General features: G+C 35.8%; 1 protein-coding gene across 2 annotated transcripts; it reads left to right on the plus strand.

Annotated features, from left to right (window-relative positions):
* The first annotated feature begins 717 nt into the window (after window positions 1-717).
* dpr5 (defective proboscis extension response 5) lies at window positions 718-12,674 on the plus strand. Of its 2 annotated transcripts, none has more exons than XM_036377338.2 (6): window positions 718-2,327; window positions 9,582-10,139; window positions 10,957-11,214; window positions 11,530-11,657; window positions 11,874-12,086; window positions 12,182-12,674. In XM_036377338.2, the coding sequence occupies exons 1-4, from the start codon at window positions 2,249-2,251 to the stop codon at window positions 11,655-11,657; spliced, it is 1,023 nt and encodes a 340-aa protein (XP_036233231.1). In that variant the 5' UTR covers window positions 718-2,248; the 3' UTR covers window positions 11,874-12,086; window positions 12,182-12,674. The 2 variants fall into 2 exon arrangements, with proteins under 2 accessions (XP_036233231.1, XP_014091166.1); XM_014235691.3 differs by having other exon boundaries at window positions 11,530-11,648.
* The last annotated feature ends 829 nt before the right edge of the window (window positions 12,675-13,503 follow it).

Below are 13,503 nucleotides of genomic sequence, written 5' to 3' on the forward strand. Positions count from 1 at the left end.
TCATTTATTAAAAATACCAAAGTTGTATATAAGTAATTGAAAATCAACATATAAGAGAAGCGAGCATTTCCATGAACTGCATTTGGCAGGTTTCATTTATTTCAAAGCTGGCATTCATGACCTCCATACTTAAAAATGTGCATTGGGTGGCCATTGTTCTCCGATTGTCCCTGATCACCATTCTCACATTCGTGAATTAGTATTTTTAGTGCTTGATATTTGATGTGAAATTGTGGCAGTGGTGGCAAAAGTGGTTTTCTGTAAGTGTCTGCCAAGTGATTTGTGCCATACGTAAGCATCTCGCAACACTAAAGCCGCTTTTCAAAATTGACTTAGCTGCACTTTGTAATCTAATTTCAGCGGCTATTTGTGACTTTACAGACTTGTGTGCTATATTATTATGCTGTTAAGAAAGTGCAAGAAGTCAACGGTTGCATATATGTTGAATCTGAGGAATTTGTTGTAATAAGCATTTGCTGCAGCAACATATCGGTGTTCTGAGAATACAATTTGGTGCTAATTTTCTCACCAAAACGCTCATCTGACCACACAAAGCGCACGCGCCATGAAATGTGCTCCGATGTGAACACGAACTCTCACCGACTGCCTGAATGCTTCACTGTTAAGTTATGCCTGCGTCGTGCTACACTCGGCCTTATCGTTGACTGCACTTAAATCCCTCTTTTGAAGCTGCAATATATTCAGTAGTCTGGTGTAAGTGCTCGCAATAGGACATTCAAGTGTTCACAGCGCGGAAAGTTCATGTTTATACCCGCATTGCGTACACACAAGGGAGAGTGCCATTTAAATGAAGCCAACACTAATGTTGTGTATTTTTTTTTGTTTCTGATGCTACGATGTGAGTTCAGTGGCTAGCCGTGACTGTGTCTGCGAACGCATTGGTGTTGTGTGTGTGTGGCGACTAAATTGAATTGGTTGAGATTTCAGCTGTTGTTCTGTAACAAATTATGCTAAATATAAAGCAATGAAATTATATGTTGCGGAAATTAATAAAGTGTCAACTACTGTTAGTAGCTGTACACTATTCAAGTAAGTCAACGGCATTAACCCATTTCCGTTGAGCGGAAGTCATAAATTTAGCGTGAAATGTGTCGCGCAACTACTAAAGTTATGCTGAAAGAACAACAAACAAATATGCTGCCGCAAGTATTGCAATTGCTGTGTGTAAGTTCATACCAGAGCCGCGATAATTAAAAGTGCATACACGCAAAGAGTGTACATGGATAAATGCAAGCACAAGCGCCAATGCATTTACAGTGTGTGCAAGTAAGTGCATGTTTACGCTTGAGTTACCAACTAGTGTATACTAAATGAATGCCTAACAACAAATATCGCCCTCAAAAAGATCATACAAAAAAAAAAAACGTTAAATAAAACGCCATTTAAGCGAGCAGCCGCATTTTGACACAGCCGATTGAAGTCACAGAAGTGCACGGCGTTTCCACTAAACGTGCCAAAGCTGTACGCGCCACGTGCGCAAATCAAGTGTGGTCACATGTATAAATGTTCACTTAAATTTTAATTGTTGTGGGTGAAAGTGTGCAGTGAAAGCTTGAATTCGACTTAATTGTTGCTTAAACGTACACAGACAATCGATTAGATCATAATCAAACAGCTACCAAACTACATACATACATACATCCGTACATAGCTGAGCAAGTGCGTGTAAACAGCCAGTGGCAGTGAAAATTTGTTATCGCTACATCGAATCGGAAAGTGTGTGCATGAAAAGACGGAAGTGCGCGTGTGTGTGTGCATGTGCTGAAGGTCATTGCAGTAAGCTACAACTCGTGGCAGCGGCAGTGAAGTCACGCAGCAACAGCTGCGCAAGAACGCGTAGGCGTAAAGCCCGAACCTCAACTATTATCTGTCAATCGCTGTTGCGCTTGAGTTGTGTGGCGTCCTTCAAGCGCCGTCATTGTCGCAAACTACAAGCAATTTCTGACAGCAGTTGAAGTCATAATAACCACAGCAGCAACAACAGTACAAGTGGGGGCGTTAAAGTGCTGTTTAGCGTCAGTTGAATTTTGTCATTTTCGTAAATCTTCTTTGCCCATCGAAGTCGCGCCCGGTAGCTTTCGGCTGTCGCCTTCGTTGTCCTTGCTGTCGTCGCGGGTGTCGTCATTTTGTTAATTGCGACATCATCCTTTCGCAGACATAGCAATAGCGGCAGCCAAGCAGCTCAAGTAAACAAACAAAGCATAGCAATAGCTGAATTTTGCATGAAATGTTGCTGGAATACGTAATGATGCTGCTTGTGTTCGGATTAACCACAACCGTTGAGCGGAGCCACAGCAACGCATTCGGTAAGCGTAGATTTAAGTATGTTTAGGTATGTCTATGTGTTTCTATATATATTTCTGTGTGTGTGCATAGGAGGGAACTTGTGCGATGCTGAGTGGTGATAGGGTGACTAGCAGCCTTGTGGCACCAACTTGTTTACGCGGATGTCGTCATATACACATATACAACATTAGTAAATTATGATACACTCAATGTTAAAGTCAGATACTTGTATGTGTATTACACGCAACAACACATGCGCGGAATGGAATTTCACTGACTTTCACAAATTAATTATTTCTACCAAATGACATGCAAAACAAAAAGACGAGTTTTTCCTGGTCGCTGGCGGCTCATACGTGCCGTATAAAACTCATTATTACTATTGCTTCAAGTATTTGACATTTAGAGAAAACATTTTCAAGTTGAAGTAAAGTAAGTAATAAGCTCATGAATTGCTTGCTTCAATTTGCATTTTGCTCTCTGTTTGATTGTACATCATTGCAATAGATTTACACCACAAATTGCATACGCTTGAATGAAAACAAAATAATAATCAAAATATTAATATAAAATGCTTCATCGGACATAAGTCAAGCGAAATTTCTGCATAATTAAAGGTTTGTGTGCTACAACTTGTGGGTAATCGCTTGACTTTATTGTTGACACGACTAATTTGTGTGCTTGGAATCTTAAATAACTATGTATGTAGCTGTTGGTTGAATATGCAACCATATCTGCCAGTAAAACAAACCAAAATTCAATGTGTTCCATTCAACACCGACATTTTATATGACAGTTGTTATTATTTATAACAGTTTATTAACGTACAACAAATGTTAACTTTGGCTGTACCGAAGCTTTAATACCCCCTCCCTAGAGAGGCTCAAGTTTTCATACAAGAACATGATTTTGATCTTTCAGTTTTTGTGACAGCTATATGCTATTGTAGACCAATATCGGTGATTAAGACAAGTGAGCAGCTTATTAAGGAGAAAAGGACGTGTGCAAAATTTCAGAACGATATCTCTAAAACTATGGTAGTAGTTCGCACATACATAGTAGGGTGTCCGTTATTTTCCATATTGATTGTTTTTTTGCAAACGCCTACTGAAGTTATAGTTTTAGCCCTAAAAATAAAGGTAAACAAACTTTTTATTTTTAATTTAGACGGTGCCTCAATTAATTTTCTTTTCTCATGTATATAACATGCGGTTTCCTGATATTTTGCATTAAAAAATAAAATTTACAGCTTTGGAAAAGTGATATTATAATACCAAATTTATTGTTCTATAAAAAAGGTCTTAATAATTTTTTTCATAAAATCTTTCGTTTAAAAGTTATACTCAATTAAAGTTATACATCGAATGACTTGTGCATTCATGCAAGTGCCTTATACAATAAATTCTATGTTACTCATACGACATGGTGTACTATATGAATACAGTAAACGTTTTAGTACAGTGTTGAAGTGATGTTTTTGAATAATGTCACAGTACGTTTTTGTAGAGCGTTCAATTTCTTATTAAAATAATTCGATGTCGCAGCAATATATAAACTGGCTTCGCAAAGAAAAAATTAATTGCAAAAAGCACGAAAACTCTATGTTATTTGAATGGGAAATGAATCGTCTTTGTGGCACGCGCCATTATCAATATTAAGAGCTCAAATGGTTTTCATGATTTTATTGATTAAGGCATTTACTAAAAATTTTGGGGGCGCTGAAAAGTCAAAAATCTATTTGGGAAATAACGGACACCCTAATACACAGACTGGCGAACAGAGAGACGGGCATGGCCTTATCGACTAAGCTCGGCACTCTGATTATTTATATAGTATATTTTATAGCATCTTGGACGTTTGCTTTGGAGTGTTACAAACTTCGTGGCAATCTCAACATACCCTGTTCAGTGTATAAAGATAAAAAAAAGTCTGAATCGCTACCTTTTAGATAATTAACTACCTAAAAGTGATCAACCGATACATAAAATAAATCTCTTCTCTCTTTATGCTTATATACTTACAAAAGTATGTTATTTTAAATTGTTTCCGAAACTCAAATATTGATCTTCCCTGCAATCTCTTCAAGTTTGACCTGGACTGAGCCATTCGATAAAAAAGTGTTTAGATGTGTACAATTTGTTTTATGTTCATGTGCATTTTGAACTTCTCCTCAATTATTGTGTGTACTAATGAAAAAAATTTAAAAATGCGTTGGCTACTAATTTTGTGTTTCCAATAATAAACATGTTTAATAAAATTCATTTATTTTGGGACAAATTAGCTAAAAAATGTTAGAAAAATTTTATTGCTCTAGCTCAAATATTATGAACAATAGTTCAGAGCTACCATGCTTGGTCTGTTGCTAACTTTTTGAGACGCAGCGTAGATACTGTTCTACGGCACAGAACGTAGAATAAAATGTTTTTTTTTCACCTTTACACATAATTCTTAAGGCCAATCCACATACAACTATCCTCGCTTTACGTGACAGCTCGTACTGAAACAACAAAGTGCAGAAAACAAAGGGTATGTGGCAAAGAACGCTTTGCTTTCACTGTTTCTCTTTAATCAAAATTGTAGATGGTTGCTTGGCAAAGCGTAAAAAGATGAGAGTTGCCCAACATTTTGCTTGGCTTCGTGTCGAAAACTTTTTATGTGAACGTATTCATAAAAAAGCGTACATCGTACGTCAAAAGAAATTATTGCGTAAATTGAAACAAAATTCTATGTGAATTGGCCATTAGAAAGCATTATATATAAATTTATAATTTTAAGTGTAGTCGTATGTAAATACATCAAACTGAATCGCAGTGACTCATTCAGGTTTTGTAAGCGTTTGAAGCGCATAACTTCGACACATTTCCCCACATCTTTCAAAACTCATTACAGAGTTTACAAGCAGCAAAAATATATATCAAAATTGCTTTACAAAAACATGTGCGTGGGAAGTTACATGCATGTAAAACAACATTATCCGTAAACTCACAAAAATTATCAATTCAGAGCATTTCTGAGAAATTCATTTAACGCAGTACAAACTCAATGCAAATACGCCAGTCTTTCTCATTTAATATTTCCTATTACTCAGTTTAGCTTTCCTATTCAGTGCCTATTACTTGCCACATGCCTATGGTTACGTGCAGACGGCCCAAAGACGCGCGTCATTTATGTGTCGCTTCTGTTATAACAAAAATTTCAAATTTCCCTCGTTCGAATAAAATCTTCATGGCGAAGTCATTAAAAAAGGGTGTACCGTAATAGACACGAAAAAAATTTTATACAGGTGTTCTCTGTATGTAAGAACTAAAAACACGTTACTAATAGTTACCAGCTATTATTATCCTTTATCTGGATTGACAATAACCTGCTAAATGTATGCACCAGCCTAATGGTTCAATCCAGCAATTTCTATTTAAAATATAGCCTGGCTTTTCTTCGCAGATCAAACACTTAGACTATCTTTACATCTTCGCAATAGCTACAATAGTCTAGATATTCTGAAAGTATTGTTGTATGATTGCCATGTGAAACACCCTGTTTCGAAGAGATGTATGTATCTATTATACATGTGTAGTTATATCCATATGCAGCCATTTGCATATGCTAAATGGAATATTTTGCGGTTACCAAAACGTGTCACAGTTGCGACCCTATTAAATCATAGCAAAGTGAAAAATTTGCGGTTAACGGTACATGCTAAAGACGACTCTGTATAATATAATTGTTTTCTCTCGCAATATGTTACACAGCCTTTAATAATGACATGCCCACAAAACGCAGTTAATCGAATAAATAGATGCATAGTGCTATAACTTAATTACTAATTGCCTATACTTCACCATGCTCTACTAAAACCAATGTATAGTAGTAAATTACATTTCTTTGGAAGACCCACTCTATACTACAAATAACTCGATGTGAGTGCAAGATATCGCAATAAAACTAAACTAGCATATTTCACTTAGTTAGGCGGTTCGTTAGTAAAAATTGTGACATTGACAGGTATCTTCCTACAGCACTTAAACTATATTATGAATATGAAGATGACGATTACGCCAGTTAATTATAGAACAAATAATATGTTTATAAATGTGCAGCAAGTTATAGGCGTAATCATAGTAAGTAACGAATCACTTAGCAAGATTTTAATGTAACAGTTTTGCAGACAGCGTATTATATTGCTCATGCCTTTAATTATTTCCAAATTTTACACTAGCTTTTCGTGCAGCGTTAGCAACTACATTCTATTAATTCAAAATTAATAACAATTTCCCACTTGCAGTAACAACTTGTAGCAGCAATGTTGCAATTACTTTTCTCTTTTCAATTTATTTTCCATCAGCAACATGTTATAACAACCTATTCCCACCCAATTGCGAGTAAAACTTTGAAATGGCTACATAAATATTGAATGTGAAACAAGTTTCTTAGAAACATTAAGCACTGGCTTTGTCCATATATACTACTTAGTACAATTGAACTCTCACCGCGTTCAGTTACTTGCAAAAATTCCCCTTCGAAACTTTTAACCAGTGTAAGTGGGCTTTTATACTAATATTCTTAAACATTCTTAGAAAACTTTGTGCACCAAAAGTGCCGTCGTTGCAGTGTTGGAATTTGGCTTAGCGCAAAAGTTTAAATAAGTAAAATTTATTGTTTCTTTGAGAACTGACGTACCAGACCCACTGAGGTTTTGCAAATATTCTTGTACGTGTATATATGTATAAAGTTTTAAATAAAATATTAAATGTTAAGGTTGAATAAATAAATTGAATTAATAAACCCAAAAATCTTAGACCTCCTCAAGCAACAAATTAAACTTTGGAAAGTATACATAGCGCGAGAATTCCAAATCTTTACTTGCAGTTCATATAATACATATGGCAAATGATATTTCCGTCGAATTCGGCCGAATCATTCATGTCGCATTAATCAATTCGCAACTGTGTTTTAGTTCATAAAGGCATAATAATCTGATCAATAATCCTCAATACACATAAACTGCTGACACTCGTAAATCATTTATGTATGACACATGTAGTCATATATGTGATCAGTAAAGTCAACAAAATGAAAGAACGAGCAAAGGAGCGCCACATCGTTGCGATGAACAAGCGTTTACTACTACACTTAAATACGCGCACAGTGGTGTACACATTTTAACCGAAAAGTTTGCGTGCTTTCACATTTGAAGATGTGATACTTTTTGCTAATATTTGAGTATTTAATATTATTTTATGTTCTCAACCGAAGGTATTTAGATCTTTGGAAAATTTAAAATTTTTTCTTGCCGACTCACATGTAATAAAATATATATTTCTTGCTATTATTATACTATAACTAACTGACCATTCATTGATATACAGTGTAGAAAAATGGGTAATCTGTTGGAATACTTGAAATGTGAAAATTTTTAATGGCTTGTGTCACTGTATTTATGTAGGCAAAATACACACGAGTACACACACGTATGTGAGTTATCGCTTAGTTTTGTAAATATAACCACGTGCAAACATAAGATAAAATCTACATGCATAATTAAAATTCAGTAAAGTTTGTTTGTATCTTGTATATGCTATATATGTAAATGTAATTAAAACATATATGCACTTTGAGATAATTTTGCTCCGGTAAAGTTATCGCAATATTTTGATTAAAAGTGCATTGGTGCAAATAACGAACGACTTTACACGTTTTTGTTTACAATAGCTGTGTATTTATAAGTGATATGCACGAAAGGGCAAATTGTTTTGAGTAAACGGTGCACCGTACTTGTGCCATGTAAAATGTAAATGAGTATAATAAAATATTCTAAGTGAATTTCAATTATTTTCTGGAATAATATGTCATTAACTAATGAGTGTAGGTGATAATGCGTATGCTAAATGTGCAAGCGATTGCTTGTAGCTATAAATTAGTGGTATATGAAATTCAGAAGAAAGGCAATAATAATAGAAAGCGTGCGCTTTACGCCACATTTTTATATTTCTTGCAGCATTTCGCACATGCTCTAAGAATTTTGCTATTCGCATTGTTTAATTAATTAAATTCTACGTTCTAGTAGTTAGAATATATTTATATTTTTTATTGGCTGTGGAGTTTTGCGTGAGGCATACGTATATTACATATTTGTAATAAAAAAAAGCATTATATTAACTTGACACTAATATGCAACGTCATAATCTTACGAACGCATTTTTTTTCTAATAAATTGTACGACTTATATAGCATTACATCGTCCACATAAGTATAAGTGCCTATATTGAAGCACGCTTAATAAATGGTATTGTTACCAAACTAATTAATTATGAAAATAAGCCATTTGACTTGTCGAACATTTTCGCTACGGTTGGTTGATACAGCATGTGCGATATGGATGCGTAATTCCAACCACAATTTACATACAACATTTTATTTCGTGAAACTTTATTATTTCTGTAATTAGTTGGGACTGCATCACGCGAGATCTGCTCCTTACTAGGTTATAAATATTAACTAGCGATTATGTTAGAGATTAAATATGTTAAAAAATTAGATTACTCTATTATGAAGAGTCGCATAACCGTTATCTTGTACAGAGAAAGGACAGTGGACAGGAAAGTAAATCACTGTGTTGAGAATAAGTTGGCGTGAAAAATACATTGCGTACAACAATTTGTTGTAGTGTAAGAAAAAAAGTATATAAAATACATATGTTTGCAGCATGTATAGTAAAACGTTGCCGATACTATATAATAGTGAAATATTAATGCTAGAATCCGCTTCGGTTTTGTTGACTTCAGCACATACAATTGGCAAATGTTTATCTTATGATAATAAAAAATAGATTTCTGAGCAGAAAATTCATTGAAGATAGTTGGTATAACAGTGCTACACACGCCAAACAGCCATGGGCTGCCTACTGCATGGTAATAAGCTCAAAATTGAAAATTTGCAAGCAGAGCACGTATCTTTGGGATTGCCTCCACACAGCTGATTAAGCCAAATAATGTGTTTCGGTTAATTTGCTCAAATTAGGGATAATGTAAGCATAGACTCACATATTGAAGCACAATGAGACGATTTAGATATGACTTTACTATTTATACACTTAAAATGTACAATTTGGATATTTTATGATAATAATGAGTGTGTTTGTACTTAACATATGGTAGTGGAGATTGTTTGAATGTGAGTTAGACCAACAGCTTCATGTGATTGTGCAAACCAATCTGACTAGCAGTGCATAGAGTTTTAGTATTCAACTCAAAGTAAATCGATTTTTTTTCTTTCAGCTTTTGAAGTTATAACTAGACATCCAACACACCAGCATCGCCTGTCGCCGCCAAATGCACTCACTTCAACCGCACACCATCTCCAACAACATCACTTAGACTCAGTAACGCTAGCTGGCCGTCTGACAGCCTCCTCACTTGCGTCATCCACATCTCCCGTGCTCGCATCATTATCGCAGCACGAGCTGTCCAATGTCATCGTGGATAGCTTCGAAGGTGTAGGTGGTACAGGTGGTGGCGGCGGAGGTGAACCACAATTTGAGAATACCACCGAGCGTGAGGTGATTGCGGCCGTCGGCACGACCGCACGCTTGCACTGTCGAGTGCGAAATTTAGGAGATCGGGCTGTCTCATGGATACGTAAGCGTGACCTGCATATTCTTACCATCGGCATTATGACCTACACGAACGATCAGCGATTTCTGGCGCGTCACACCGACAACTCAGACGAATGGGTGTTAAAGGTGGTGTCGGTGCAGCCTCGCGATGCTGGCGTTTACGAGTGTCAGGTGTCGACAGAGCCAAAAATCAGTCAGGCGTACAAGCTGATGGTTGTGAGTGAGTATCGCTAATATGTACATATAAATATGCACAGCAGTAACAATTAATAGCAATTTTATGTTAGCTTCATAGCGGATTTGTTATACTCAACATTTAATATTTATTGATCTGTTAAGAAATAGTTTTGTCGTAGGCCGGAAACTCCGCCAATATTACGTACGAACATAATAGATTAGGCTCACATACAACTAATCGTATTTTTGTTTTCAATAAAACCAAGTAATAATTTGTTAAAAACAATTCTAAACCAGAATTCTGCAAACTGGTTTTAAATGTAATTTTCTCAACACTTGCTCATATTTTACACTCGGTAATGTATTCGAATTTGTAATAGCACCTATCCCAATTTACAATACAACATTGCAGCAAAAACCATTCATTTCGACCATTTTCGTTGGAAAAGATACGAAGAAAACACTGAATAAAGCGCCATGGATCCCACTCAATCAGTGCTCATTTACGGCCTAACATTTGACTAATCGCAAACTATACTTTCTCATTTCTTGTTTCTCCTTTTCAATGGGCTTTGCCTCACCGCCGCTGCTTGGTATTCCATTTTGCATTTTTGCCAATTAACGCTGATTACGGTAATGAAATGCAATGGCAATGTAAACGCCGCGATGTGGCTGCCGATATCAATACCAAACACAACGCATAATCATGAAACCAATGACTCTGCCACACCAACATCAACGCCGCATACATTCACATTAAATAAATCCACCGAATGCGCTGCTGTAACCTTGTTCGCTGTAATATTTGTTCGTTTGGCTGGCTGGCTGCTGACGTTAATGACGGGCCTTTACGATTGCAGCATCGAAAGCGCAAATTCTATCGAATCGCGAGCTTTACATACAAAGCGGTAGCGACATCAATCTGACGTGCATCGCACCGCAAGCGCCCGGGCCGTACACGCATATGATGTGGTACAAGGACAGCGAATTAATTAACGACTCAACGCGCGGTGGCATTCGCGTCGTATCGGAGCAGCAAATGAAGACGAGCAATTTGGTGATATCGCGGGTGCTCCACCGGGACTCGGGGAATTACACATGTGCGGCAGATAATTCAAGTAAGTAACGTCCATTGCGCAACTCTCCCCACACGCTTGTCACTTGCCGCTCGTCGTATTTTACTTGCATTCTACCTGCTTTACTGTGCGCCCGCTACACGCAAATGCGTGCACGCGTATGTAAACACATTCGATTGACGCGCACATGAGCGATTCGTGTGTGGACGCAGTGGCTCATTATGCCAGTATTATCGCACTTGGAATTTTTATTAACAAGAACTACGCTGTGTCAAGCAGGTGTAGGGAGTATTTAGGTTGCTTTTCATACAATTTCGTTTGCAGTAGTACATTGATATGTTTGATTACCACTTGCAGATTCTGATAGTGTGTTAGTGCATATCATCAAGAGTGAGCAGCATGCGGCCATGCAACATGAGCTTGCTACGCGCATGCAGACGCCGCGACTGATGCTGGTATTACTGGCATTTTTCTATGTGAGTTGAGTGAGTTTCGACATATTTATGTAAGCACGCACATTTCCATGTTCGATTCCATTTACAGGAGCGAGAACGTCACAAAAATATTTTCTATATTTATGAATACTTTTTATTTCATTGCACAGTTATTTGTGTTACATACATATGTATGTGTTTGTGTATGCAGTTGACTTTCTAGTTGGCTGATTCTTATTGTTAACCATTCTGCTCTACAATTCACAGTTATTCGAGCGTGCAATTAAATGAAAGGGGTGCAGATGCGCTATGAATTACTGTAATTTAAATTTAAGGATTAGCAACAAAAACAATAAGATACTTGAAACTATTGAATAAGCAGCAGAAAATAATACTACTAAATAAGTTTTATAGTTGCAACAGCTTAGCTGTTCAAAGCGCATTTGCAATTGAGCGGTCACAAAGGAAGCATGCATGACGGTAAGACGCCAAGAAAAGGTGTCAATAATATTGTAACTAAAGTTGAATTCTGTGATTTGTCTTGAACTAATTGTTGTTTATATTGTCTGTAATAGTTACTACACATTCCGCTCGACCCGCTTGCGCCAGCACAAGTGCAGAAACCAAAGAAACCATGACAACGAATGTGCGTTGAATTATTCGGAGGGGAGGAGGCCGCTGCTGCAGCTCAATTTTCTCGCATTTGTGTGCAACAGAGACTTAATAAAGATTAGTTGTTCTTATAGCTGTCTGATAGCTGTAACTAAATATCATGCTTTACTTGCTGTTTATTCATGTTTTTGGTTTATTTGGTATTTGCGTTTCTTAGCTTTAATGTGATGTTTGGTATGTATTCTGAGGCATTATATTTCGCTTGTAAAAGTAGTTAATTATACATTATTTGTAAGTATTTTTGTACTTAATAATAGCGGATAAGTTAAGGGTTTTAAGTGAATGTGTATGTGTGTAAAGCTGATGAAATTTAGAGCAAATCAAAAATGTAACTCAATAATTCAATGTGTATATATAAAATAAATTTAAAAAAATAAATATTATTATGAAATAAAATGATTAAATGTCTTTGATAACTGCAATGAAAGCGTAAGTAAGCAGATATTATGTATATACCGTATGTACTATGTGTGAATTGCCAACGCAGCTTTTTTTTTATTATATTATTGGGTTGGCAACTAAGTAATTGGGGATTTTTTTTTTTAATCAAAGACAAACCTAAAAATTCAACTGAAGCTACCTATAAGTGAAATCCGCAATTACTTAGTTGCCAACCCAATATATTAGCTTTGGCATATATTATCCCTATTTAAAAAGAAACATATGTATATATTTGGAACATATTGTTGCTCACGCACTTGATTCATAGAAAAAAAACACTTTTTTATTCACACAAAATACCGTTCAATGGATTTTTCGAATAATTTTTTTTGCGTCCAAAAATAGTTCATTCCCTTTAGTTATTATGGCGTAACAAGAACCTTGATTCTATAAAGTAAAGTAAAATGATGAAGAAAATTTAATAGCTTAAATATGTCCAAGCTGAGCTACAGTTGGAACAGAAATCTTCACTAAATTACACACATAAGGAAATATATATATACGTAACAAGTATATAAATATGTAAGATGATGCCGTTTAACGTTTTGTTTTTAGTTTTAGAGCACAGTTTGAATCAGTGCAGATGTCACCATGAAGCTGGATTTTTTTATACTTTTCATTCAAACTCAACTCTCAATACGAGCTCAATTTTAATTTATTTCAAAATATAATTCATTTACTTAAATTAAATTAAAATTTCGTCTGTAACTTATCTTAAACGCTTTGGTATTATACATTTTATTCATCCCAATAATTTGAAAGAAAATCGTTATAAGCTGATAAT

This window comes from Bactrocera oleae, chromosome 2 (genome assembly GCF_042242935.1).
Source record: "Bactrocera oleae isolate idBacOlea1 chromosome 2, idBacOlea1, whole genome shotgun sequence".
NCBI lineage: Eukaryota > Metazoa > Arthropoda > Insecta > Diptera > Tephritidae > Bactrocera > Bactrocera oleae.